Source organism: Cricetulus griseus, chromosome 8 (assembly GCF_003668045.3).
Source record: "Cricetulus griseus strain 17A/GY chromosome 8, alternate assembly CriGri-PICRH-1.0, whole genome shotgun sequence".
Classification (NCBI taxonomy): Eukaryota; Metazoa; Chordata; class Mammalia; order Rodentia; family Cricetidae; genus Cricetulus; species Cricetulus griseus.
Genome location: NC_048601.1, coordinates 94,602,718 through 94,629,166, shown reverse-complemented (window position 1 = coordinate 94,629,166; position 26,449 = coordinate 94,602,718). Strand labels below are relative to the sequence as shown.

Sequence of the window (26,449 nt, the reverse complement as noted above, 5' to 3'; positions counted from 1 at the left end):
GGAGTCCCCTACAGCGGAAGCCACCTTCTGCCTAGCTTGGCTTCATTGGTTCCTCTGGCCACATGTGGGCTGGGCCTCCTAAATATCCCTTTCCCTCTCTCCCTCCCTTTTTTAAGGGGTTAGGGTTGAACTCAGGGCCCTATGCATCCCAAGCTAGGGCTCTGCTACCACTGACTTCATCCCATCTCTTTTTTTTCTTAGAACTGAGTTGCCCAGGATGGCCTAGAAGTGGAATGCCAGGCCCAGGCCACTACTCTAGCTTCAAATGTTCAGTGCTCTTGGCATGAGCTCCAACAGGAGCCAATGTGCTGAAATGCTGTCTTTGGTTCTGATCTGGCAGATGTTCAGCCCGTGGAGCCCCTGCCAGGTGTGGCCTGGGTGGCAAAGGGACTCTAGATGTGGCCACGTCAAAGCCCTTGAGATAAGATAATGATGATGTCTTTTGATCACGCCCTTCCAAAGGCTCCACCTCCCGGCGCCTCATGTTGAAAATGGGCATTCTCAGCAGTGAACTCAGAGAACACAGCACATGCAGCTGGGTTCTTTAGATAGGTCTGAGGTAAACACAAAGTCCTGGGAGGTGAGAGGGTGGCAGGAGGAAAGTCAGAGACACAACCAATAGAGGCACAGGAGGAAGAGGCCCTGAGCCAAGGGAAGCAGGCAGGCTCCAGGAGTCAGGGAGGGCAGAGACAGATCCTCTCACATTCTACACCCCTCAGACGATAACATTACATTGCTGTGAGCTGCTATGCGGCTGCTCAGTCCTCACAGGAGCCACAGGGGACTCACACCTGCAACGTGTGCGCTCCTGACATCTGGATGCCTCGGTGTTCCTAACTGAGCAATGGGCATGGGAGGAAGGGAGTGTGAGAAAGGGAAGAGGAAGTAGAGGGGGATGGGAAAGGGAAGAGGAAGTGGAGGGGCTGGGGAAAGGGAAGAGGAAGTGGAGGGGATGGGAAGGGAAGAGGAAGTGGAGGGGATGGGAAAGGGAAGAGGAAGTGGAGGGGATGGGAAGGGAAGAGGAAGTGGAGGGGGATGGGAAAGGGAAGAGGAAGTGGAGGGGATGGGAAAGGGAAGAGGAAGTGGAGGGGCTGGGGAAAGGGAAGAGGAGGAGAGACGGGAGTGGAGAGAAAGAATAAAGGAGGGAGAAGCAAGCAGGGTGTGGAGCAAAGGAAAGGTTGAGGGAGGAAAGAGGAAGAGGAGAGGGAAGGGGAGGGAGGAGGGCATGGAGGTCTTGAGGGAGGGAGGGAGGGCGCGGTGGGGTAAGGAGGGGGGCGGGCAGCCACGGCAAAGCCCACGTGAGAGCACTACATTCACTGCTCTCTGCTTCCTCCCAGCTGGGCTCCTTTGGTAGCCTGAGAGGATTAGGAGGGACAGCTCAGGCTTTCCTGGGGGCCAGGGAACCAGCAGGAAGCAAGATGTGTCTGCAGCATGGGCTGCAACCCCAGGCTTTTCTGCATACTTCCTTGCTGCTCCAGCCCTACCCCAACAGAAACTCAGCCCTAGCCAGAGTTGAGAGAGTGGAGCCCATGCCTCCTCTGCAGCTGTGGGAGGCTGCTGCTGCTGGTGCCTATTGACCAGGACCCTCTTTTCCTCTAGTATGGGGAGCCTTACACTGATCAGGGGCTGACCTCATCTGCAGGGACTCTATTTCCAAGCAATGGCATATTCTGAGGGTCTGCAGAGGACACAGGTTAGAGGACACTACCTACCCAGCACCCCACCTACCACCCCAATCCCTATCTTCATCCCTGCTACATTGCCCATCTCTGTTCCCCAAACCTGTTTGAGTATATGTCCACCATGTTGGCCTACAGAAGCCTTAGTCATCCAGGCCTTGCCCTCCTGGGTGATGTGCTGACTTGGTCATCAAGCCATTCTGGACTTTGCCCATATCTGCAGCATCTCCCCATGAGGTACTCATTCTCAATCCCTACCCCCACCTGGATGAGTTATTCACCAGCTGCCTACCCAGGACCAGAGGTGTCAGTTAGCTTTACTTTTCCATGGGCTGCTGCACCAGACCCAGCTGCCAGAGGGCACAGCCTCACCCGCCTGTGCTAAAGTCCCATGTCACCAAACCGAAACTAAGCTGTTATCTGACTTCCAAGAAATCAGGATGCAATAGCCAAGTTCCCCAAACAGGCCTTTCCATAAGTCCCCTGCCTTAAGCCTTACACCAGCTAATCCTTGCAAAAAGCGCTGGAAGGAAGCAGTGAGGTGTTAAACAATCCTGTGTCCTCTGCTTCTGCTGGTTTCAGTCTGGCTATCTGTAAAACCAGCCTCCTCTGCCCCAGCTCTGCTATCCCAGCACTTCTAGTCTCTGGGATCAAGTAGTACACAGTTCTAGAATCAAAGGTAGAGGCAAGTGAGACCAGAAAAGGGGCAAAGCTCCCTGCATGCCTGGGGCTTGCATCTAACTCCACAAGGGTTCCTCTCTGAACCCCTGTCCTCCCAGTCTGGGGGCCTCTTCTGAACAGCCTTCTGCTTCTTCCCCCACCTGCCAGAGTTTGGGGCATGATCCCATCAATCACCAGGCCCCCATCATGCCTCCCTGTTGCCACTGTCCTGCCTTTTCTATGACAGCAAAATCCCCAGAAGTCCTTCTGCTGATTTAGAGAGTCACTGGAAGTCACCACACCTTGCAAGTCAGTGACATTGCTATCACAGATGTCACCAAGCCTTCAATCCTAAGAGAGCAGCTCCCCACCTCCACCTTCCCAACCCCCAACGCCCAATCTGCCCTCTGCTGCCATCACCCTTTCTCCCTATGCAGTGACTTTTCCTGAGGAGGTGTGAATAATGTCCATTTGTCCCAGGTCGGGCAGTGACTGCAGACCAAAGGAACTACTCCGAGTCTAGATTAGAGAACCAAGGAGTCTACTGGGGTTAATTATAGGAGTGTGGGTGACACAAAGCCATCACCAAAAGGTTTACTGCATGCTGGAGAGACGGCTCAGTGGGTAAAGGTGCTTGCCTCTCACCAAGACTGACAATCTGAGTTCAATCCCTGGGACCCACGTTGTAGAAGGAGAGAACCCACTCCCAAAAGTTGTTCTCTGGCTTCCGCATGCACACTGTGGGATGCACACACACAAATATATAAATAAATAGCATTTTGTTGTTATCTTTTACAGCCTACTCCAGCATGGTTGAGGATTCACAGAATCTGCATGCCTGGAGCTCCCTGAAGCTCCCTGACTGCATGGTCTGCAGTTGTCTCTGTCTCCTCTCCCCCAGCAACTGCTTATAGCTTAGACAATCTCCATAAGGGCTCTCAAGAATTCCAAAGCCACTTGAGCTTTCTGATCCTAGGTCTCCCACCACCACAAACAAGGCAGAGTTTCTCATTCAAGGGCATAGCTACACAAGAGCCCCCTTTTAAAAACAACCATTGAATCCCCTGAGGGAAGACTTGTCCCCTGTCCCTTGTCTGTCCCCAGTAGACTTAGTGACCAGAGTCAACCAGCTTAAGTCCCACAGCTACTGAACTGTTCTCTCTTCCCTCCAGCTCTTTTACCTCCCCCACCTATTCACAACCAAACGCTTCAAGAGACATATATGCTTGTGACACCACGGTCACCTTCCCTTCAGCTGCCCACTCCCTCCCCTGGGACCCTCACGCAGGCTGGCCCTTCATAATGTTCAGGAGGAACTGCAGAATGGTGTGGCTGCCTTGGGTTTTCAGCACCTTGTCATTTCACCCAAGAGAGATGTACACAGACCTGCTCACATGTCTTCACTGCAGCTTTATTCATAACTGCCACAAAGCAGATACAACTCAAATATTCAGCCCGTGAAAGGACAGACAAAATGCAGTGTACCTGCACAACGGAATATTAGTCAGCATAAAAAGGAACAAAGCATCACTGTGCACATGGGTAAATCTTGAGAACATTACGCTAGAAGAGAACCGCCAAAGACTGCACACGTGCATCATTCTGTTTACAAGAATGATCTGAACAGGAAGCCCACGGAGGCAGACAGCAGCTTCGTGGTGGCCTGGGGCTAGGGAAGAGTGAAGGGGTAGCAGTGACCCTGGGGAAGGCTGTGCCCTTTTGAATGAACTCAGCAGGGCCTTGAGTGAGGAAGCCGTACACTATGTAAGTGAGGTTTCAACCATGGCATCAGTACCATGTTTTGAAGGAGTTCACAGTCACTTGATAATGGGTTCTACTGTGTGAATGACTCCTCAAGAGAGTGGCATAGGGGCTGGCTGCATTCAATCCCTGGAGCCCACATCAAAGGAGAGCAGCAACTTCCACAAGGTGTCCTCTGACCGCTCCCCCCCCACGTTTAGAAATGGAAAAGTGGGCTGGAAAGATGGCTCAGTGGTTAGGAACACTGCTGTTCTCCCAAAGGATCCAGGTTTGGTTCCCAGTACTCACATGGTGACTCACAACCATCTGTAATTCTAGTTCCAGGGGATTCTATGCCGTCTTCTGGTCTCTGTGAGCACCTGCATGCATGTAGTACACATACATACATTCACACACATATTAAAATAATAATTTTTTTTTTTTGGTTTTTCAAGACAGGGTTTCTCTGTGTAGCTTTGGAGTCTGTCCTGGAACTAGTTCTGTAGACCAAGCTGGCCTCGAACTCACAAGGATCTGCTTGCCTCTGCCTCCCAAGTGCTGGGATTAAGGAAAAATAATAAATCTTTTTAAGAAGCTACATATACTTCCACATAGGAAAAAATATCTGGAAATCTTAACAGCAGCTTTTGCTCAGTGGTGGGAAGAAAGTTGATGTGTGTGGAGACCAGAGGTGGATATTGGAAGTCTTCCTCAATTGCTCTCCTTTTTTTTTTTTTTTTTTTTTTGAGACAAGGTCTCTTAAACTCAGAGCTTACTCTTTAGCTAGACCATCCAGACACCAAGCTCCAAGGGTCCTCTATGTCTCTAGTGCTGGTATTTTCTTCATGTGCTGCTGTAAACGTGGGCCTTTATGTGGGAGGGCTCTGGGGGAATCACACTCTGGTTCATATTCTTTTGCAGCAAGCACTTTACTGACTGGGTCATTGCCTCAGCCCCAGATATGATTATATTTTCTGAGCAGTCTACAATGTACATGGGATAAGCTTGCATTAAAATAGTCTACTCCATTTTAAGAATACAAGCCAGAGTGATTATTGATATTATCCCAGAAAGAATGCAGGGGTGTAGATAAAGACAGTGGCTGGCTCACCTTACCTTTGTGGTCTCCAGGTGATTTCGGAGTAGCTGAAAGCACCTGCAGTCAGCTCGGTCTGTAATGATTAACATGAAGTGGTACAGTGAAGCACTCAGGAGCTCTGTTTCAAAGGCATCTCCCTAGCAGCCCCACTCATCCTCAGGGCCAGAGAAGGGGCCCCTGACCTTCCATGTCCAGTATGCACAGAGAAACTAGCAGGCCTTAGCATAATTGGATATCACTTTTGGTAGTCAGGCTGCATCTCCAAGAGTCTTAGTTCAAACTCTTCTCTACCATCACCCTATGGAAGCTACCTACATTCCCTGAATGTGAGGGTAAATTGCTCATGAGCCCATAGAGCCTGTGGCAGTCCCCATGGGACCCCAGGGAACCAGAGCACAGGGTGAGTATCCTCCATGGTCCATGGGGCACCTTGGTTTGTAGTTTAGACCACAGCTTGCTTTTGCCCCAGGGCAGATGACATGGCCAAGCAGCAGCAGAGGTTGGGCTGCTTGAGTACTGGCTTGGGTAAGCACAAGAGGCAACTAAGTGAACAGTTGGTAACAGAGCAACGGTGTGAGGACATCACTAGTCCCTTTCCACACCAGAGGCAAGCAAGACGAAAATCCACAAAATATTAGAAGCTCCAGGCCTGCCCATAAGGGCTGTAACAACAGAAAGAATCTTTGGAGTAGGAGGAGGGGGCAGAAAGAATCCTTGGAGGAGTCTGTGAGGACCAGCAAAATGGCCCGAGAAAAAAGGGACTGGAGTGTGTGTGTGTGTGTATGTGGGTGGGTGGGTGGGTGGTGGGCGGGTGGGTGGGTGTCTCAGGAATCACAGACAGATGCATGGTCCCAGGGTGTGGGTGAAGGGTCTGCGCTGCAGCCTGAGGTTCCATCATGCTAGCTTCCTGAAAGTGACTTGTTTAGGGCCAAGTTTCCTGTGAGGGATGTATCTGTTCCTTAGGAGCAAAGGTGTGTGTATTTACACAGGTGCAGCTTTCTCAACATCTAGAGGACCTGCAGCCCATGATGGGTGGTAGAGGCTGCACCTGGCACATCCCACGTTAGAGACTCACTGCCATTAACAACTTTCTATCAGCTGAAGCTAGACAGCCCCTCCTGCTTTTTGCTGTTGAAAGGGCTCCCGTGTTGCTGTAAACTCACCCCCCCCCCGTGTGTGTGTGTGTGTGTGTGTGTGTGTGTGCGTGCGTGCCCGTGCAACCTTCACAAGCTTGCACAGGCCCGAGTGTGGAAAACTGCCAATACCCAATCTGCAACATTCCTTGAAGTCAAAGCTGCTTCGAGTTCTTGTGAACAACGCATAGAACCGCCAATACAGCTTAGAAGGTGATGGACGGGTTGCGAGGGAAAGGCGAGGGGAGCAGCCGCGCCGTCCACACCCGTGTGCGGTGTCACGCTGGGAAACTGACCTCCCCCGTCAACTTTGGGAAACAGCCTGCTTAGGAAGGTGACTCTGACTCTTTTGCCACCGAGCCACGCGTCTCACCTAAGGTCACGCGGCGCCCTTTCAGGCCTGCTCACAAGCCCTGTGGCTTTAGCCCGTGGGGTCTTGGCTAAGGGGCGCTCTGGACGGGGCTGTGAACCTACTGCCCCCCTGTCACCTGCGGCCAGCCAGGTGCCACCCCGCCCGGCCCCGGGGAGCCCGGGTCTTCTGAGCAGTAGGAGGGGTTTACGCTCAGGACCCTGGGGAAAGGGAGGGCCCGTGCGTTTCCGCATTCTTCCAGAGCCCGGGGTCCCGCAGCGCACGGAAGGGCAGGGCGGACTTTCGGTCCCACGTCCTGCCCGGCCCGTGCGGCGAGCACTCGCTCCGAGCGCGCGTGCCGGGCACCGGCCCCACCCCCCGGTGGCGTGTGCGCACGTCATATGGGCCGCCCTCCTCCCATTGGCTCCCGCCGCCTCACCAGACCGCGAGCGGACAGGCGCGCGGGCGGGGCGGAGCCGCGGGAAGGCACGCCCCACAGCGGGGCGCGCGGGCGGCGGATAGGCTGGGCGGAGTCACGTGACGCCACCGGCCGCCCGCCTTATAAGCGAAGCCCGCGCGGGGCCGCGGCCGCTCCTGGGCCGTCCGGGCGCGCTACGTGCGGTGTCGTGGCGTGCTCCTCCCACGGTGCGCCTGGCAGCCGATGCCCAGGCTGCACGACCACGTCTGGAGCTGCTCGGGCTCCGGCGCCGCGAGGCCGCACAGCCTCCCGCGAGGCATGATTGCGGCAGCCCGCTGTCCGCAGGGCTCCGGAGCCCCGGAGCCCGCGCCCCGGAGCCCGCGAGCGGGAACGGCAGGATGCGGCGCGCGGCCCGGCAGCTGGCACCACGACCTGGTGCAGCGGAGCCTCGTGCTCTTCTCTTTCGGCGTGGTGCTGGCCCTGGTGCTCAACCTGCTGCAGATCCAGCGGAATGTCACGCTCTTCCCCGACGAGGTGATCGCCACCATCTTCTCCTCCGCCTGGTGGGTGCCCCCGTGCTGTGGCACGGCAGCCGGTGAGTGCCCTCCCTCGTTCTTGGAGTCGGGGCGGGGGCAGGGACACGTCAGCTGTTGTCACCCCGAGCACAAGAAAGGGGACACGAGAGGGTTGGAAGCCCCAGACGCTGGCGAGCGAGCGACAGGCGGAAGTTAGAGGGACTGGGGATGGAGATGAGGTCAGGAGATAATTGGCAGTTTAAGTGGAGGAGTCTCGTGGAGCCAGAAGCGAGGATTGGCTGCCTGAAGAACTGGTGAGTGAAGCACCAGGCGGCCATTGGCTGCCCGAGCAAACGTGCTACCCCGCTGAATAACTGAAAACAAACCGTCACGTGCGCGCAAGAGGCTGTTGCCAGGGGACAGACTTCTCCACACTTCCTTCTGCTGATAGTGAGTGCTTTGTGGCTAGCAGCCAAGCCCTCTGGAACTCCGTGGCCCAGTAGACTTGGGACAGGAGTAAAGCAGGAACCTTTGGGCCCAAGCATACCTACCTATGGTGTCACCTCTCACGTCCAGTGAAACTTGTGACAATGCTAGTCTTTTTTTTTTTTTCTTTTTTTCAATCATTTTGCTGGTTTTACAAAAACAAAACAAAACAAAAAACCAGTCGAATGGTCACAGTCCAGTAGAACCCTGCATATCCCTCAATGCACAGCATTTATTCAAAAAACATGTCAGGTGTCCCCCACCACCAACCCCACAGCCTTGCTTGTGTTTGGCCTATGTAGGTGGGCAGTCTAAGCGCTGTTGCATCTTTCCTCCAGTCTGGTGAGGTGTGGGCACAGGACAGCAGGAGCTGCTTTGAAGCCAGCTTTTATTGACTGACTGCATAGGCTTTATATGCTGGGCTTGGATGTTGTGCTGTAACTGAGTCATGGGTTAAATGTAATACGCAGCGTACCTGCTGTTGATTCCCAAGGCTGCTCTCAGGCCCACCTGCAGTAAGTATTATGGGGTTCAGCTTTGTGGCAGTTGTGTGCTTCTGCCGGGAGGGTTGATGTAGCCATTGGAAGAAAGTTGTCCCCTCTGTTTTCAAAGCACTCTACCACTTTATGAACACTGTTTATTTGGGGCTGGGAATGGCCTCACACACATTAGGCAAATCATTTGCCACTGAGCTATTACCCCAGCACTTCAGAGTTCTTTGGGGAACAAGATGTGGATTTGAAATCTGGAACATCAAGCTTGTAATGGAAGTTTTGAGGAGTACCTGAGGTGGTTCCTCTCCTTATCGGAAGGTGTGGTTGGAGCTGCATTTCTCACCACTGACAAGTCCGAATGGCAGCCTAAGGTCTTGAATTTAGCTGCAGCTCACATGTGCCTTGTGTCCCATGGGGGCTCTCCTTGTACTGCAGGCAGCCCCTTCCTGGTTTTGGCTCTTTTGGTCTATTCTGGAATGCCTGGCTTGTGGCTGTCCGAATGTTTAGGGGTCTGGGTCTGTGACAGCTCCTAACTCAGAACACATGAGCCTCTTTCTTCTCTGCCTCCACTTTACTTACATAACCCTCATTTCACACATGAGGGAACAAACAGGAGGCACAGCCACCGAGGGCAGCCTGGGACTGACAGCAGAGCTCCCTTCCTGGGGCCCTGCCCTGCCCTCCCCACAGTATTGGACTTGTCCCACTGGGGTCTGATCAAGACTGAGAGGAAGCCATACGAGATAGCCCTGCCACAGCCTTTTCCACAGGGTATACGCACAACAGCACTCTGTGCTACAGGTGATAAACTGCCTAGGAAAGTAATCGGTTTAGATCCTATTAATAATGACCACACAGGGCTAATGTTAGCCAGTGTTTTCTAATCCTGTTTTGTTTTTCTTCAAATAGCTGTTGTCGGCCTACTGTACCCCTGTATTGACAGTCACCTGGGAGAACCACACAAGTTCAAGAGAGAGTGGGCCAGCGTCATGCGCTGTATTGCGGTGTTCGTTGGCATCAACCACGCCAGTGCCGTATCCTCAGTTGGTGTCCAGTTTATCATCTGGGTTGTGGCAGGGCAGATGTTACTGTGACCAAATGTTGCCTCATCCCTGTACCTTAGAGAAATTCTGGGATCCAGTTCCAGTTTCTAGGGTCTTTTACTCATCTTGGGACACTTAGGCTAACACAAGAAGCAGATGGACTCTCAAAGGACTTTCCATCCTCCCTCTTAGTTTCTCCCCCACTGACCTGCCTGTTCCAATGAAAGAGAATTAGTGAGAGCTTGCTCCTCTTGTCCGTCATAGAAGTCAAGGCGGGTCAGGCGGCCCCTGGGCCTCTCGTGTCCAAAGCTGACACACTGCCTTCAGTGCGCTGTGCTTTTGTGCAGTCTGCATTTTCTGTGAAAATGGTTTGATTTGATGGTAAACCCTTCAAATACTAAGTTTCTAAGGAGACTTGAAGTAAAAGATAATTGTCAAGTTGCAGTCCCACTTTGGGGGCTGTTTCTTTATCAAACGACTCACAGGTTAGCTCTGATAGTGCTGATTGACAAGCACTGAATTGACTGACTGACTTCTGCCTGGGGTGGCACAGAGACAGGGGTGGGGCCTGCTTGTTTCCACTCACTGAAAAGTAAGCGGGGGAGTGGGAACAGTATCTTAGCAAAACTTCATTGCTTATGGCCAAATGCCAGCAGTCTCACAGCTTTCAAAAAGTTTACAACTGAAAGCCAGACCCCTGGGGGTGGGGGAGGGGCCTCAGGTGTGTCCCTGTGCTGTCGTCATAAGCAGTAAGTTGCTGTGTGACACTGTGTACCACCTGTGAGTAATTCTGGGGTTAGTTTTTTTCTTATGATAAATTAGGAAACTTTTCCTTAACTTTGGGATCTCTAGAAATTGGATTTTGCCAACAATGTCCAGCTGTCCTTGACTTTAGCAGCCCTGTCTTTGGGCTTGTGGTGGACATTCGATCGCTCCCGAAGCGGCCTTGGACTTGGGATCACCATCGCCTTCCTAGCTACGCTGATCACTCAGTTTCTTGTGTATAATGGTGTCTACCAGTAAGTATGTGTTTCAGATGCTTTGCTTTCGTAACAACACCTACCGTTAAGTGTGATGCTTTATATATTATTTACCTTTTTGTGCAAAATAACAAGAAAATCTCAAAATGCTTTTCTCAGTGTATATTAAGAACTCACTATCCATAACTCAGTTAGCTAAGACTGTCTTGTTTTCTCTCTAGGTACACATCCCCAGATTTCCTTTATATTCGTTCTTGGCTCCCATGTATATTTTTCTCAGGAGGCGTCACAGTGGGAAACATAGGACGACAGTTAGCTATGGTAAGTGCAGCCATCAGTGTCCTCTGGGCACTTGAGACTTGTTAACTTGACAAATATATTTGGTGTTAATGTATGTCTCATTCAGATTCCTTAGCAACAGTTGGTGAGAACAGTCAATGTTAAATATAAAGTGATACATAGCTGGATCTTCCGAAGTTATGATGTATATATTCTTTACATGGTTCATGCTGAAAAGCAAGCAGATGCTTGCTTTCAGGGTGGCTGTGTGCATTGCAGCTGTGTCCTGTGGTTTCTCTGAGTTCATATAACCACTAGGCAGCCACTTTCATTGTCAGTTGCCCTCTAGCATCTGTTAGCAAAATCAGTGGGTACAGATGATGCTGGGGTGGTGTTCCTTGCCTATGGACAAACCAGAGGACAGTTTGGGTCAGCAAACACTCCCTACCAAAAGGCACCTGAGCCCAGGCACAGGGAGGAATCATCCAGAGGGCTCTGGGGCATGACTTGACCACTGTGCAAAGAGGCTGCCTGGTCAGAGTACTAGGTCTTTTCTCCCTGGGTGGGAGAGAGCAGTGCTACCCCATGACATCTAGGGTCACTTCTGAGGCAGCTGGGCAGCTGAGTTCAGAACCTTGAAGCAGGTCTCTTCATCAGGCAGCAATTGCCACTTGAACACTTTGATTTTAAAGATAATGTGGACGTTATTTCAAGATGTCTTTGGCCCATGGGCTCAATCAAGTAAAGTGAACTTTACTGAAGGGCGACTAGGAAAGAGCCACTCTACACAGAGATGAACTCTGGGGCTTCCTCTGAGCACTTATCTCAGTATTGCAGGCTATTTTTAAACAGTCATCTGACACCCACTCATGAGAAGCTGAATTTGAAGGCTACTTGGATATCTCACAAAAATACAAGTCACTTCTAAAGGCTAGAACTAAAGGCGTCTTTCTCTTCTGTCCCTGCTGATCCTCTGCAGGTCACAGCCTGTCAGAAACAACTGTCTGTTGTCCCTGATGGAGAGTTAGAAAGCTTTTCTCAGCGTTAAAACACTTGTCAGAAGTTGGGCATGGTGTAGAACACACCTGTAATCCCAGCACCCGGGAGGGTGAGGCAGGTGGGTCTTGAGTTGAGGCTAGCTTGGGTTACATATAAAACAAAAAAACTAACACCCCGCCCTCAAAAAAAAACACACACACACACACAAACAAATAGATCCTTCCATGCTCACTCCCCTCACAGTGCGCCCAGGTAATTGTCAGTGGAAGGAAAGACTACCTCATGTTAGAGATTCATCCAGTCTGGCAGAGAATCCCTTGGGCTTTTGAACTTAAGTTGACCTCAAGCAGGTTGACTTGTTTCGGTCTGAAAGGTGCTTGGGGTTGTGACTTGGGGCAGGGGTGGGGGTGGGGGTGGGATGTAATTTGTGGAGACCAAGGCTCTCATCCTTTTAGGAACTTGGTGTGTCTGGGATAGGGTGGACACTTTGAAGCATGCCATCAGTCTATACACCTAGAGATGACTGATACTGAGGAATTGAGCCAAGCCAGCTTTGAAGACTGTCTTTCTAGGAACCTCTGCTGCCCTCCTACTGTTTGCCAGTTCTCTTTGTTCTTGCCTGTAGCCCCCTTGAGCATGAAACCCTGGTAGTAACAAGGGCACCCAGGCCCAGGAGCTCATCTTATAACATTATTGCAGTTTCTTCTGTGTGGTAGTGTTTTTTTCCTATGTGTGCTTTGGCCTGTGTGTCTGAAAATACAGCAGACTTGTCTGTCATCAGCTTGTGTGTTTAGAGAAAAGGTCATCATTTATACAGTCTGCAGTTTTTGCTGTTTGCATTTAAAAACCTTTCCCCAAAAGAGTAAAGTTTCAGATTGCAAGCAGCAGCCAAGTATCTACCAGCTTATTGTCACCCCTCCCGCACGGACACTAGCTGCCCTCCTTGCTGCTGATCCTGGTTCTTTCCTGTTGTCTCCTCACATAGCTGAGTCACTGAAGATGCGTCTGCACAACACTGACTGCTGCCCATGTCCTTGTGCTGACCGCGTCCATTGTTCTAATGGAGCCCTCAAGCCATGAAATAGAAGCTATGATTAACGTGTTTTAAATATGGAACTTGAGGTTTGCCCAAATGTGTTCAATTTGAGCCATGCTACTCATTAATATACTATATGGTCCTTTAATATACAGCATGTGCCTTTCATTCATCCTGCAGATGGATGTAAAAACCGATGTAAACAAACCAGGGTCTTGGGTGCAGTCTTGCCATTTAGGGTACACTGCATAGCTAACCCTATTGGGCGCCAGATGCCTATGTTCCTGTGAGTCTCAGCCCATTGGTAGCTTCTCAGGTCTTTTGCCTCTTACAACAATACAGACTTAGTTTTAGTGTCCTAGAGACTGTACATTCTAATATTGTGTTTTGTTTGCACAATCAGTAAATAGTATAATTTGGTGGCTTGATTTACTTTCCAACTGACTTTCACGAGTGACCTGGGCCAGGTGTGGTGCATGCCCTTAATCCCAGCATTTGGGAGACAGAAACGTGGATCTCTGTGAGTTCCAGAGCAGCCTTGGGGAAAGAAAACAAGAAAGCACTAGACTACTTTAAGTTTTCTTAGAGCCTTCTTTATGTCAACTTTGGGGGAAGCATGTTTCTAGAAGGCATGCCACACTCCAGGGTGGCTTTACTCGGACCCCCATAGCTGTCTGTCACTCATGGTTCCCAGGGTCTGATTAAGTATGGCTGCTGAACGTGGGAGAACTGAACAGAGCGGGAGGTCTCAGAGCTCCCAGAGGATGTATGAATTGAGGTTTATCTCTCCTGCATTGGCAGCTTGTGGTTGCTCTGTCCAGTCAGCTCTACAATGAGACGTCATCCTGCACATGGTTATCGTGCAGGCAGTGATTCCAGGCTTGTACTGCTGCCAGGTCAAGGGGAGCAGAGGCCTCGGGTCTCACAAAGGCTCCAGCAGAAGCCACCTCCCTTTTCCACAAGTAAATCTGATTTAAAATAGGGCCCTGTTTGCACCAAGTCAGCTCTCAGGTGAACCTGTCCTACCTTGGTGTGGGTAGCAGTGCTTTGGTGGTGGTGTTTCCTGTGGCTGGTGGCTTAGTCACACATTTGTCATTGTCTGACTCTGCATAATGGACTTTATAGAGAGGCGTTAGCAAGATCACTTTCTCTGAGTTGCAGATTGTCATAACATCATAGGTGAAGAGCTGGGTCTGCAGCCTTGGCAACCTGAAAGGCAGTCGTGGAGCTCATCCTAAGCCTACCATCATCCCAGGCAAGGGGATTAAATAGGCCAGCCATTAGAGCATTCGAGCACTGACTTTTCTTTTCCTTTTCCACACAGGGTGTTCCGGAAAAGCCTCACAGTGACTGAACTTCAGGGCATGGTTCAGAGTGGAAGCAGGATGCGGAGACACTGGTCCTGGGTGTGATGAAGACTCTTTTTTCCTCAATGTCCCATTTAGACTGGGCTGACGATGATAAATGACTCCTGAAGAAGTGTTCACATGGTCTAGACTAGCAAATGGAGGCAAGGACTACTTACCTAAAAGTCTTACCTTGCTCACCCACCCTCACACCTGTCTGCACTGGAACATTCCATTCCAGGCTGTATGTGAGAGTGGGGTAGGGGGCCAGTTTCCTGAGTATTAGATTTCATTCATCATTCAAAGCAAGTTGCCATATTTCAAAGCCTTGAATCAAAATGAATCACCAACCTGCAGTTTTGTGTCAGTGCCCAAAGGAGAGAGGTTGATGGTGCTTAACAGACATGAAGTATGTGTAGTAAGAGTATTTATCCAGAATTAAAATATAGGGTTGTGTAAAAGGCGGGGAGAGAAGAGTAGAGTGAGTTGGAGGAAGGCCGTGCTCCCAGTGGGTCCCAGTGCAGCCCATCTGCAGGTCTCGCTCAGGCAGGCGCTCACACGTGGGTCTCACCACTGTGACAACTATGCTTTCACTGCCAGGGGTTTGTAGACAATCTTACTGAGAGCCAAGGGCAACACAAAGCTATGACTGCACCGTGATGCTGGACTTTTCACCTCAACTTAAATGAAGTTTTGTCCACGGTCTGGACCATCTAAGAGTGAGTAGCTGTCTGCTGTTTCAGTCGTCAGGAGCCGAAATTGTTTCCATCACTCCAGAGTGGAGAGGACTTTCCCACAGCCCTATGGAGCTTGCAATCTGTGATTGCCTTGTAAAAGGTTGAGTGTGCAGGTCACTGCATTAAACACGCGGTGTCTTGTATGCATTGAATGGCATAGACCACGTGGGACCTAATTTGCAAGTATTGGGTCTTCGACTTCAAGTGCAATGTGTATGAAAACCAATCTGAGCCTTGTATTCTCTTAAATATTTATTTTATTTTATTTTTTTTTTTTACCGCGTGAGCTGTTCCAGAGAGGGTTCTCGGGTCATTTCAGAGCTGCGTGGGGTGAGCTCAGCAATACCGTATCAGCTGTGACCTCCCTCAGTCACACCCACCACTGCACCCTAGTCCTCTGACATACTCCAGTTTTGTGAATTTAGTAATTTTTACTTACAAATTTACCTTTTTTTGTATTCTGCAATGGAACTGTTTTTGGTTTGTTTTAAATTCTATGGAACTGACTCATTGAAGCAGAAGTTGGTCCCCAGGCAGGACAGAAGCTCGGTGCCTGTGTGGACGGCTGGGTTTGGGTTCACTCACATGCTGATGTGCATTGGGGTTTTGCTAGTTTTGTTTTGAGGAAAATGTCTGGAGTAAACTGGTTTTCTGAAACAACTTTGGTTAGAAGAAAATGGGTTGTTCTGGATTTCTGGGCAATCCTTGAAATTTCCTGGAAATAAAAACAAATGATCGGTCCTCCAAAGGTATTCTTCAGCTAAGACTTATGTGTCTTAAGAAAAGCTACTAGAAGAAAAGGAAATGAATTTGGTGATGTACTTGATTATATATGATGAGTATTTTTTTTCTGTTAAACTGGAAATAAATCTATTAGGAATAATGTAACCAAAAAATGTGAATCCGAAGAATGTTTTTTTGCCAATAGTTTATAGCAGGTACACTGAACCAAAGTGATGGAATTTGTAAAAATGGTAATTAGTACCAACCACATTCACTGTCCCCGATCTGAACACCCAGCGAGGTTCACGTCCATGCTAAGTTTGCAGCATTGTGTTCTTTTTGCATTCTTTTTTTACTTTTATTAAAGGTTCAAAACCAGCTGTTGCGTTTCTGAGTTTTTCTTTCTGAGGAGGAGAATGGGTGCTAGGATTCATGGGGAAAGGGTTTTTCAGTTTGATGGAATTTTGACACAACCTTTGGGAAATGCCCTTTGAGGATGTTTGCCTTGTAGTAGGAGCTAAATGGAGCCAACCGGAACCTGTCACCGTCCCCACCCCTACTGATACGCAGGGTGAAGCTGATCCATCACAAGGCCCATCGCCTGCTCTTGCAAGCTATTGGTAGCACGGTTTAGGGTGGAGTGATTGATGACCATATACAGAAAAGCCATCTCTTGTCCTCCATGTGCTGGAAGAATGCACTTTACTTCCAGAATAGTTTCAGCATGCTTAACAGCCTTGATTGCCTTGACTTTGGTGCTTTCGGCACTGGTGGCTTGTGGCTTTACTGAAGGTGGCCCACTGCATTGAAACAGACCCACACCCGTAGGTTCCCTCTGCATCCAAGATGAGGTTGACACTGAGTAGCCACAGTGGTCAGGGTGGTGGTGCATACATTCATTCTCTGGCTAGAGACCCAGCATTTGTGCATTGGAACCTAGTGTATGGTGTTTGTGGCCAAGTGAAGCTCACTCTAAACCTGTGTTTTGAAGGCTAAAACTCCCAGATTTTACTGGTCTTGGCACAAACTACCATTTCATTCGTGAAAGGCAAGGTATGAGATTCACAAAAATATTCCCACCCACTTCTCACAAACTATGTGAGAAGGCTGAGAGGGCTCAGTATTGACTTCAGTGACTTCCTTTACCAAGTTCTTTAAATCCCCTGGACCCTTATATGGGGATCTGCCTGACAGATTTAATTACAGCCAGTGTGTTGGTATGTAAAAGGCTGGCTCCCTGCCTTTTTCCTCACCTCAGAGTTGTACAACCTGTAGCTACAACCACGCTCTTCCTGTAGCTTCACATTCTCTTTTGTGATAAGGAAACCACACAGCAGACAGATAGCAACCTTAGGCTCACCCCAGAATTTCAGCAAAGACTTAACTTAGCCTCCTCAGTGTGCTGCAGGAAGCCACCTGCTCCCAACCCATCTGCCTTCTTACTCTTGGGGTTGGGGAAAGGCTCATAAACAGGCAGCAGACTGCAGAGGCTCTATTGACAGACAATGGTTCAGAAATAGATCTGAGTCCCGATACCCAAAGAATACTCTGGATTTTCCCTTAGATGCTTCTAAGACATACCTGGATTTTAACAACGATTAAAATATTTGGCAATGCCTGGGTGAGGTCTGTTTCCCAATCTTTGGGAAGAACCACCAATTCCAGAGAGACTTAACTGAGGAAGATCCATCTTGAAGCTGGTGGCTCCATCCATAGGCTAGGGACTCAGACTGAATAAAAAAGGGAAACAGGAAGCCAGCTGAGTGCCAGCATTCTTTGCCCTCTGAGGAGGTAAACTGGCAGCGGCTTCCATTGCCACACCTTCCCCCACTGTGACAGTTTACACCTGAGTCAGAGAAACCCTTCTCCAAGTTGTTATTGTCAGGTATTCTCTCACAGACAGCAATGGGAAACCTGGCCAAGCATGATTTTCTTACTCCACTCAGCCTCCCATCCTCCTCAGCACTGTTAGGCAGCATTGATGGTCTGCAGCCCCATGTGAAGAGAGCTGGCACATGCTTATCCCATGCTGTGGCCCATGCTGCTTGGAAGAGCTGAGCAAAAGAATGCATTGATCATGTCAACCTGGAGTCCATACTTCTGATCGCCTGTCAAGGCAAGGCAGTATGCTATGTCCTCTCACTGCCAGCAGTCTTCCAGTCACTGTCCAATATGTGAAACCAAAGTTGTTGTGTCAGCCTTAGAGCAGGAGAGCTGAGAAGGATGTAGAGGGTTCTCCAGGGTGAGTGCATGCTGGTGCCAGGGGCAGCATTGCTTTCTGCCCCCTGGGAGCTGTCCGAGAGTTTCCATTCTAGTGACCTACAGGATGATTACCTTCCCCAAGAAGGGGATTGACTTCTCTTTAGGCACTCCATGGCCAAAGGTTTGCCAGGTTGACAGGCTTTTTTAGGGAATTATGGGACTAGGTGGTAGGAGCTCCCCGGACAGTATTTGGTGCTGACACAGTGGCTGTCCTTAGAACTACTTGCCTGCCACCCTCTCAGAAGTGTGTCTAGCCTTATGATTTCCATCTTTGAGAGAAGCCCTGTTGCTTTCAAACTTGTTCTGATTTTCTCTCTGCCCATGGGCCCGCTGAACAGTGGGTGTCCCCTTGTCTCTGATTCCAAGCGATACAGAGCTCTCAGTCAGCCTTGTTGCAGATGTGTCTGTCCCTCAGCAGGAGAGACATACAAGTCTATGCTGAATCAATACTCTCACAGGAGACTGCTGTCCCCACATCTTGTTATCATGGCTTCCAGGAACGGCCTGCAGGAGACATCTGAAGAGCGACCAGAATTGTCTGAGAGCCTGAGAGCACATTACAGGGTCCATAGGGCGAGCACAGCTACACCAGATTAGAAAGCACCTACAGGTCTCTTAGGAAGCTCAGTGCCTGGAAAGCCCTCACAGCTCAGAACCAAAAGCAGAGAACAGGGAGTGCTGGTGCACAGCTAGCTTCCCCTTTCCTTTTATTCACTCAGGGATCCCAGTCCATGGGGATGGTGCCACCCACATTCAGGGTAGATCTTCCCTTCTCAGTCACTTTAAGAAACAGGCTGGGGTTTTGTTGTTGCTGTTTGGTTGGTTGGTTGGTTTTGTTTTTTCAAGACAGGGTTTCCCTGTGTAGCTTTGGAGGCTGTCCTAGAACTAGCTCTTGTAGTCCAGGCTGGTCTCAAACTCACAGAGATCCGCTTGCTTCTGCCTCCAACGCCCATTGAAACAGGCTGTTGTTATTCACTCATCCACTTAAAATACTTAGTGAAAATGAACCAGGCACACCTTTAATCCCAGTACTTGGGAGGCAGAGGCAGGTGGATCTCTGAGTTCAAGGCCAGCCTGGTCTACAGAGGAGTTCCAGGACAGACAAAGGTACACAGACAAACCCTGTCTCAAAGTAAAATAAAAACAAAACAAAATAAAATAAAATAGGAAAATATTAATGAACACCGTGTGGCAGATGTGCTGCACCCTGGAAGTCCACAAATCTGGTTCCTTCCTGGACAGGCACCAGGAAAAGCCCATCAGGCTCAGGGAGACCCAGCGTGCACATCTGGAGATGTGAAGCTCCCTTGGCTGTGGTGGTTTAGTGGCCCTGACCCTTCCCAGCACAGGGTCAAAGGGAAGCTATGAATGCAGAAAGGACAAAGGAGAGGGAGGCAGGGAGGCGCTGAGTCCAAAGGCTCGGGGGTGGGGTATAAGGAGGCGGTGGTGGACTTCAGGCTAGCTGCTAGTTAGGAACATCGAAATTCCCAGGCCCTGGGCTGTCTCTGAAGGAAGAAGGTAGCTAGGTCCAGGAAAGTGTCCCTATCTCAGGATGACTGGTCTCCACTCTCCATCTAAGGCAGGAATCTGTGCCATGTCTCTCTGTAGATCATTGTGCCCTACCTTTCACTATGGGTTAAATTGTACCCCACACCTGATAAAGAGATTCAAGTCCCAACTCCCAACAGCTCAGACTTGCTTAATTAAAGTCCTTTTACAATTCACATCCATTTATCAGTTTTGTTCCTCTAGAGAACCCAGACTAATGCAAGGTTCCTAGGGTGGCTCTAATCCCAAATGACTGATGTCCTTATAAGGAGGGAAATAGGGACAAATGGGCACTGAGGGGAGATAGTATGAAGACCTGTCTTAGGGTTTCTATTGCTGTGAAGAGACACCAAGGCCAACTCTTTTTTTTTTTAAGATTTATTTATTAATTATGCATACAGTGTTCTGCCTGCATGTGTATGCCTGCAGGCCAGAAGAGGATACTATATCTCATTACAGATGGCTGTGAGCCACCATGTGTTGCTGAGAATTGAACTCAGGACCTTTGGAAGAACAGTCAGGGCTTTTTTGAGCCATCTTTCCAGCCCCCACCCCCTCCCATGACAACTCTTATAAAGGAAACATGTCATTGGGGCTGGCTTACAGATTCAGAGGTTTAGTCCATTACCATCATGGCAGGAAACATGGTAGCATGCAGACAGACATGGTGCTGGAGAATGGACAGAGAGTTCTACATCTGGATTGGCAGGCAGAAGGAAGAGAGAGAGACATTGGGCCTGGCTTGAGCTTCTGAAACCTCAAAGCCCACCCTCAATGACACACTTCCTCCAACAAGGCCAAATCTCCTAATAATGCCACTCCTTCAGGGACTGTGGGGGCCATTTCCATCCAAACTACCACAGACCCAAGGTTAGAACACCTGTGATGACAGGACTGAGCCATGCACTCAGGCCATAGATGCCAGACCCTATCTGAGCTGGAGAGGCATGGAACACACCCTCACTTCCCAAAGTAGCCAAGCCCGCTCACACCTGGGCCTTCAATTCCCGACCTCTGGAGAGCCAGCTGGTGCTATGTGATGCTTCCAAGAGCAACACAGTTTGAAGGTGAACCTCACCAGATGGTGAGTGTGTGACCAAGGCTGTTCGGCATTCAAACAGAAGTTCAGTCATGATGCCTGCTAGGCTGGAGGACTGTGGAGACAGAGAGGAATTCCCAGGGCATTTGTCAGGAGGGGCCTCAAGAGGGAGGGAAGGAGTGAGGGGGAAAGAGAAGGATGGAGGGAGAGGAGGAAAGTTGCTTGACTGAGATTGTAGCCAGCAGACCACAGCGGGTGTTGCCCAACCGGAAATGCTCTGGACTCAATCCCATCCAGGGGGTTTAAGCAGTGGTATCAAAGGCAAAGCCCCAGAGATGACTAAAATTGGGAGACACCACCTGGGTCCCTAAAAGTCCTTGAGGGCCACCTGTTTCCTCTTGCAAAGAGTGCCCAATGCTCCAGAAGGCTGTGAGGCATGAGGAAAGATATGAGATCTCTCAAATCATTTCCATCAAAGATACGGCCAGAGAGGTGCCCTGCTTTATGGGATGATCGCTGAGGGAAACTGCGGTTACAGCCACAGTGAGGGAGAAGAGATGTTATGCTCTCCCTGTGTGGCTAAAACCAGCCAGGATTTGGCATCTGAGGAGCTGGAAATGAACCCGGCTCCCTTTGTGAATGGAAAAGTTTGCTAGTCTTAGTGGATCCGATTTTAAAACCAACAGCAAACAAAGTGTTTCAATCCCCAGCACTGGCTCTTCCTATCCAGATCCACCTGTGTCCTTTTTGACCTTGACTCCCCAGCATCTCAGGAGGTCAGAGGAGAGCTGAGAACCCACACAGAGCCACCCTGCCACTTGACAGCCTCACCCAACTCCAGCCAGGTTTTGATAACAAAATCCTTTCCCTTTGGCCAACAGCTGCCCCTCTTGAGGGACCCACAATCAGATCACATCAGCAAAGGCCTTAGAGATCATATTCATCTGCTGTTTGGTCACCTTCACAGTCTGTCCCCACAGCTCCCGAATCTAATCCCTGCTTTGGCTATTCTTCCTGCTGTAACCCCAACCCTGACCTGTGGCCCAGACACTGCTCCCACGTTCCCAAGGAAGCCACTACCCTGAACTCTGCATTGATCTCCATCCTCTTCACGGAGCACCCTGCCGGGGTGTTTCACACCTCAAGCATTGTGCACCCCAACTCACTTCTAATGCTTTGGGCCCAAGAGTCCCTTGCCCACCTGGAGAGAACCTGTCCCCTTCCTACCTTCCTGATGACAAGCTTGGTAACTATGTGCAGGCCAGACTCTTTCCACTGCCAGCCTGGCTCTGAGACCGTCTCTGTGCTTTGTGGTCTAGGCAGCCTCTGGGCACAGGCTCAGGGATTCTGCTCCCTCTGCTTTATTTACTTTGCTTCTTGATGCCCCACCAGGGAGCAACCAGTGGAATCCCAGAACTCCCATTTCAGGACCCCACTTTTCCTTTCCAGGTTCACCAGCTGAAGCACAGGCACAGTTGGGTCTGCAAAGAAATGAAAGCAACAGTCTTTCTTAAAACAGAGAAGCAGTGCATTTGTCTTTAACCACCATTGCCAACCGTCTCCCTAGATACCTACTTAAACTGTTCAAATATTGAGCATTGTTTTTATGGTTTTTTAAGCTACAATAGAAATATCCTTGCTTTCTGAAAATGTCAAACAACATCAAAATAGGTAAGGTATAAGTGGAATTCTCTCTTCCCACTTTCCAGGAGCAAATAGCACCACTAATACAGTGTGTAGTCTTCTGGGTATCTTAAGTTTTACACCCACGCACGCACACACAGACACACACACACACACACACACACACACAGACACACACACACACACACACACACAGACACACACACACACAAAATATAATTGATACATGGCGATGGTAAGCAGTTTTGAAAGCCCTGTTTTTTGATTTAGGTGAAACAAGTGGGCTGAGGGCAGCTTCCCTAAGAACAGGGATACATTTTACTACTGTGGGAGCGCTGGGCTCCTTGCCCTGTGCCGCTGGTTCTCATTGGATCTAGTGTTATTCTTTCATTCCTTATGAACAGGCAAATGGCTCCACAGAGAAAGCCCAAGGAGTGAGAGCATGCATTGTTCTTCTGAATATGTAGCACTGTCACCTCCAGATCACAGGACGTAAGAGAAAGATGGAAGCTGCTGCCACAGGCAGGGTCATGTTCCTCCAGGCTTCTCTGTCAGGTGTCTTGCCACAGCAACAAGACGACTAACTAACACACCTTTCCATCCTGTTGGCTCTGCACATTGGTGCGCTGCTTGTGTCTTTGTTTGGTGCAATCCCATTCATCAAGTCTTGTTTTTCTTGTCTGTTCTTCTGATGTCATGTCCAAGAAACAATTGCTAAGCCCAAAGTCAAGCTCTGTGTGCTCTTCTTCTAAGAGTTCTCTAGTTTGGAGTCATGTCTGTGTCAATAATTTTAGCCTATGTTGTGAAGTTAAGATATAAATTCACTCTTTTGCCTATGACCATTCCATTTTCCTGGGACCATTTGTTGAAACTTCTTGTCTCCATTCACTGGTCTTGGCACCTTTGTCACAGATCATTTGACCGCATGTGCCAGGGTCTGTTTCTGGGCCCTTTTGTCATTTTAATTTGTCTGTATTTGTCCCTTCCAATACCCTGACCAATGACTATATCTTGCTAGCATGCTTTAAAATCATGATGTGTGAATCCTTTCGTCTTTGTTTCTTCTCTTTCACCATCATTTTGGCTACTTGGGCTCCCTTGAGAGATTCCACGTGAATTTTGGAAAGGTTTTGGGGTTTTGCTGGGGATAATGAATTGGGGCACAGCTATATCTCCATGGTACTAACCCTGCAGATCAGCCCTGGTGATAGCCACCGTGAGTACCCTGTTCATGCTGGCACTGGAGACTTCAATCACTCACAAAGAGGCTCGTCAGTTGCCTCCGAGTTCCAGGACCTACTCTTGACATGATGAGCAAACTAGAGAATCTGCCTTCTGGAAGTTCCTTAGACGAAAGAGAAGCTAGACTAGGAAATGTGTGTAAGGAAAACAGCAATCATGAGAGCAGAGAGCAGGAAGGCAGTCTGGGATTTTAAGTAAGGCTGCTGAAATAAAATTTCTTGAGGAGGTGCTTAGTCCAGGCTCCCTGGAAAGTGATCCAAGGTGAATCTCACATGCTGGGGCTTTCTCTCAAGGATCCACCCTCAGTCCCAGCAGTGGAAACAGGATTAGGACAGCTGGGCAGCAAGGCAGCCTCCCAAGGCATCCTGGTCTGACTGCTGCTTAACAGACAAGGCAGCTCAGGCACTCCACCTCCTGGTGTTTGCAGGCAGCTTAATAGAGTCCTGCCCAGGACTGTCCCACTAAGAGGGGCTCTGCCTGCACAGGCTCCATCCAGTGCAGCTGGCTCCGCGGGCTTGACAACATACTTGACATCTGGTAGCCACTGCAGAATCTGGTTCCTGAGGCCCTAGCAAAGATGGGAGGAAACAACCCAGGCATGTACTGATCAACCCCGGGGTTGGGTGCCTCTCGGCAATGGGAATCAATCTCTAGGGTGTCCAAAGACAAGCCGGTCACCAGTGTTTGAGGGTAAAGAGAGGCCAGGCTTCAGGAGGCACAAAAGATCACTTCCTTCATCCTGGGATGGGAATACTTCACCTTTTACAAGTGCTGTTTTATTGACTAGATTCCTTCTTGAGAGCATGAGGACAACCCTGATTGCTCACCATAATAAACAATGTCAAAGCCAACACACACGTCCACTGACTCCCAACTCCTGACTACTTGAAGCTGCAGCAGCAGAGTGACATGTTCTAGACAGCTCATATCTCCTCAGCTTGTCTCCAAGCTGTCTGAAATTCCCCCTCAGGTGTGCTGGACCTGTTTGCCTCCCCAAACTATGAAAAACCTGGTACCTTGGCAGCACCAGTTGCCCTGTTTGCATATGGCGGCATATGTGTGTACAGGAGTATGTAGGGGTGAGCATGTGCCTGCATGTTGAGACTGGAGGAGGACATTACCTTTTCCCCTGAGACAGGGTCTGTCAGTGATGGAGCTTGCCATCCGCTGGCAGAGAACCTACTCCAGTGATCCTCCTGTCTCCCCACCCCCAGGAACACAGCCAAGCCCTTTTCCATGGGTTCTGGGAATCCAACTCATTCTTATGATTTCACTGCAAGCCCTCTTACCCATTGAGATTCTCTCCGCTCCCACTCCCCTCTTAAACTGGCTGCCAACACAAGTAATGTTGCTGTTCAGAGCATTGCCACCTGCTTATTGGTTGTGTGTGAATTTCCCATCAACCCCTTTGCCCATTTTTCAACAAGGAAAATATCTCCATTTAGAGCCCATCTGTATATCAGGACTGTGTGCTCTTTGTCTCTGACATATGGCAATAGGCCCGGTGTATGCTTCCTCTCTCCTGAGAGTGTCTGAGCTGGACCGATAGCCACCATCCAATGTCACATCTTGCCTATGTGTGCCTCTCTCTTTCTATATGGCATCAAGTTGCTTTAATCTGTAAGGCCAAGTGTAATGAAGATAGTGTCAACCATACTGTCTAAAAAAATCAGACTCTGTCTGTCTCTGGAAGGGAACAATTCAATTCCCTTCAGAGGAGACTCTGCTTAAGTTTAAAAACCACCAGGACAACTCTTCCAGGTTTATAAGCACAACAATATACAGCCAATGACCAAATGGCTAGGGAAAGCCATGAGAGCATGTCTGCTGAACTGGAGGTTCCATTGTGGGTGGGACAATGGAAGCATAGCAAAGAGAAATTGGGTCTAAACCCAGGACTTGGAACTGAACAAAGTACTGTCTCATCTCCCTCCCAGTGCCCTCACCCCATTCCTGTGACTTCTGAAGCATCGTGTGCTGGACAGTGCATCATGACCGTGAACTCAGCTGTGTTCTGAAAAACAAACGAACAAACAAAAAACCAACAGCCTTGGGAACAGCTGAGAAGAAACACCAGATAGACAGAGGTCTTTGAGCAGGAAGTCAGGGCACCTTCATCACTGCCAGAGATATGCTGGGGTTTGTCTAAGAGTCTAAAAGTTCATAATGTTGAAGGCACTGAGGGCTAATGTCTTACTAATGCCACTGAGTGACAACCAGGGTGGCTTTTCTGGGGCCACGAGCTGAGGCCACTCCAAGACTGTCTAGACTAAACTGGACGTAGAACACGTGGGGTGGTGGGCACACATAGGATGTGCCCCTGATGTGCGATGTTCCCTTCAGTGACACACAAGGGGCTCCCAGAGTACCTGGCACCTTGACAGGAGCATGGCCGTCGGCTAGGTGAACCCATGAAGTTCTGAGAAAGGGTAAGTTCCTGAACACCATGCCTAAAGAGCACACTGTCACTGCACAGGGCTCTCCATGTTTCCCCAGTGTCCTGTGTATAATGGAGGCTGCAGCCACTCTTCAGCATTCCTAGCTGGCTTATGGTTAAAGTATCTAATATACTCCTCTTCTGGTTAGCCTTAATTGTCAACTTGATACAGCCTAGAGTCATCTGAGATGAAAAGCCTCAATTGAGAAACTAACTGCTCGGATCATGTTGGTCTGTGGGCATGTCTGTGGGGACTCGGGGGACTGTCTTTTGTTTGTTTGTTTTTCCAGACAAGGTCTCTGCATAACAGCCCTAGCTGTCCTGGAACTTGCTTTGTAGACCAGGCTGGCCTTGAACTCACAGAGATCTGTCTGCCTCTGCCTCCCTCGTGCTGGGATTAAAGGTGCGCACCAGCATCACCTGGTTGTGGGGACTGTTTTGATTGTTAATTGACACAGGGAGGGCGCAGGCTACCATGGGCAGCACCATCCCTAGGCAGATAGGCCTGAACTGTATAAGAAAACTAGGTAAGCACAAAACAGAGAATGAGCCTATAAGCAA

At 49.6% G+C, this 26,449-nt stretch overlaps 1 protein-coding gene and 1 long non-coding RNA gene across 2 annotated transcripts; one reads left to right on the top strand and one right to left on the bottom strand.

Annotated features, from left to right (window-relative positions):
* Positions 1–3,729: 3,729 nt before the first annotated feature.
* On the bottom strand, positions 3,730–7,298 carry LOC113836987. The gene is made up of 4 exons (XR_003487527.2): positions 6,685–7,298; positions 5,191–5,251; positions 4,389–4,459; positions 3,730–4,008 (listed from the first exon to the last, which is right to left on the bottom strand). It is a non-coding gene; the product is annotated as an uncharacterized LOC113836987 (long non-coding RNA).
* Positions 7,248–16,094, top strand: Insig1 (insulin induced gene 1). Its single transcript, NM_001244079.1, is given in 5 exon segments — positions 7,248–7,673; positions 9,483–9,607; positions 10,469–10,635; positions 10,818–10,917; positions 14,235–16,094. Coding segments are annotated over 5 exon segments (774 nt in total). The 5' UTR covers positions 7,248–7,321; the 3' UTR covers positions 14,265–16,094.
* The last annotated feature ends 10,355 nt before the right edge of the window (positions 16,095–26,449 follow it).